Source organism: Asparagus officinalis, unplaced genomic scaffold, assembly GCF_001876935.1.
Source record: "Asparagus officinalis unplaced genomic scaffold, Aspof.V1 AsparagusV1_Un563, whole genome shotgun sequence".
Taxonomy (NCBI): Eukaryota; Viridiplantae; Streptophyta; class Magnoliopsida; order Asparagales; family Asparagaceae; genus Asparagus; species Asparagus officinalis.
Window position 1 is genome coordinate 1 of NW_017972826.1, and position 2253 is coordinate 2253.

The 2253-nt window shown below is 34.1% G+C and overlaps 1 protein-coding gene across 1 annotated transcript; it reads left to right on the forward strand.

Annotated features, from left to right (window-relative positions):
• The first annotated feature begins 6 nt into the window (after positions 1-6).
• On the forward strand, positions 7-2049 carry LOC109827938 (protein BUD31 homolog 2-like). The gene is made up of 5 exons (XM_020394966.1): positions 7-157; positions 354-458; positions 579-691; positions 963-1037; positions 1967-2049. Exons 2-5 carry the CDS (start codon positions 365-367, stop codon positions 1997-1999), a joined length of 315 nt encoding a protein of 104 aa, XP_020250555.1. The 5' UTR covers positions 7-157; positions 354-364; the 3' UTR covers positions 2000-2049.
• Positions 2050-2253: the final 204 nt, after the last annotated feature.

Here is a 2253-nt window from a genome sequence, read left to right on the forward strand (position 1 = left end):
CACGACGTGGTTTTCTATTTATAAATAAACCCTAATCCGCATTCCACTGCTCTCACCATCGAGTTGATTGCCGACGAAGCAATCGCGGAAGGGGAGTTCATCACCGACGCCGTAGACGGCTTCATCGCCCTTTCTCTATTTCGTTGAAGCACTGAAGGTATTTCTTCTGAACTGTAAAAATTTGTGTTTTTTAGAACAAATTTCCAGAAAATTGTTGACGAGGTCGAAGTAAGAGGAGAAAACCTTGAAAAATCCCCAAACTGACTAGAATAATTTCAATGCTTATAGATTTCAATTGTTTTTTTTTAGAGAAAATTTCTAGTTTAATTTTTGATAATTGAACGCTCGTGAAGGATTGATCATCATGCCTAAGATCAAGACGAGCAGGGTCAATTTTCCTGAGGGATGGGAGCTCATCGAGCCTACACTTCGAGAGCTGGAGGCAAAGATGAGAGAAGGTTTGTGTTGTTTTCCTCATTAGTCTTAATTTGATTTAGTTAGGACTAATTTTTTTCGTTAGAAAAGATTATTGTTTGCTTCTAACTCATATGATGACAAATGAAATTGTTAATTGGCAGCTGAAAATGATCCACATGATGGGAAGAGAAAGTGCGAAGCGCTGTGGCCGATATTTCAAATTTCACATCAGAAGAGCCGATACATATATGATTTATACTATCGGAGGAAGGAAATTGTGATCTAATCTCTTGTTTCCTTTGATTTAGCTACGGAATTTCCTTCCTTTTAATTGTCATGTTGTTAACGTTAACAACATGATTTATACTATGAGAAGAGCCGATACATATATGATTTATACTATCGGAGGAAGGAAATTTCATTGCTAAAACACCTTTTTGGTTCTTGTTTCATTTGAGAAACAAGAATTTCATTGTGATCTAATCTCTTGTTGTGCACCTTACGCACCGGAGGTGCTGCTGAAATTTCCGCTGCGCACAACAGAAATCTCGAAGGAGCTGTATGAATTCTGTTTGGATCAGGGATATGCTGACAAGAACTTGATTGCAAAGTGGAAAGAGGTATGTTTTTTGCACCGTTCTTGTTTTAGAATAATAATATATTGTTTCATGGTGTTTGGTTCACAAGGGTGCTTTACATGTATAGTTTCAAAATTCAGATATGATAAGATTTCAAATGTGTTTTTTTAAGGAGAATATTTAATCATATATAATTTGCTTGAAAGTTTATTTATAAATAGAAAACTGAGGGTTAAATAATGTTGATCACAAATTTTCTAGTTTATATATGATTAAATTGTGTAATGAAACCTTCTAGTTTTTGAATTCTAAATTATATTGCTCTAGAGGTTCATGCTTGGATATTACTCTATGTTTGTTTTTGAAGGAAGAAAATAATCTCAAACTAATAGTTGATGGGCTTTGATAAGTAGTTTGTTTCCCTATCAGTTTAGATCTTTGAACTACAACATATTATGCTTGTACATTGTAGATGACAATCATGTATTTGGTGATTTAAGGGAAAGTTGATATAACAATCTGAGTATTGTTTTTACCTTTCAAATTAATTGTGTGTTGGTTCATGCTTGGATATTACTTTATGTTTGTCTATGTTGAAGGAAGAAAATAATCTCAAACTAATAGTTGATCGGTTTTGATAACTAGTTTGTTTCCATATTAATTGTGTGGAGTGTGGTGCATGCGTGCACGCGTGTACGCGTGCGTACATGCGTGCACGCGTGTATGCGTGTGTGCGTATATGCGTGTGTACGTGTACGCGTGCATGCACGTATGGTGAGAAAATTGCGGGTGGGGTTAGGGTGTGTGCATGCGTTGTTGCAAAAATTGTGCGTGCGTGCGTATAATACATAAGAATATGCCATGATACTCTCTCTGAAACATGTAATACATAAGAATATGCCATGATATTCTATCTTAATTCTATACTTGCATGTCATGTCATGTTGTCAACGTTTGATTTATATTTGCAGGTCGGGACTTATATTTGCATGTGGAGCTGGTGATGAGATTGATGATGATGATGATCAGGAAGACTGATTTGTTTTTTTACCTTTAAAAATAATAAATGAGTGTATGCTGTATAAACAATATTTATCATGGTGTGTGTTGTATAAACAATGTTTATTATATTGAGATATTTTTATTAAAATATTTATGTTATATATACGTGAGAATGAATATTATACTGCCGATTGAACAGGGTTTTAAATTTATTACATTATTGTACATGTTTTTTCAATTTTCAAAAATAATTTTT

Excerpts from the sequence above, each read along its gene's own strand:
- LOC109827938 (XM_020394966.1), top strand. The coding sequence starts at position 365 with ATGCCTAAGATCAAGACGAGCAGGGTCAATTTTCCTGAGGGATGGGAG. Across the intron at positions 459-578 it reads GGAGGCAAAGATGAGAGAAG|CTGAAAATGATCCACATGAT; the intron begins GTTTGTGTTGTT and ends GTTAATTGGCAG. Across the intron at positions 692-962 it reads TATACTATCGGAGGAAGGAA|ATCTCGAAGGAGCTGTATGA; the intron begins ATTGTGATCTAA and ends CGCACAACAGAA.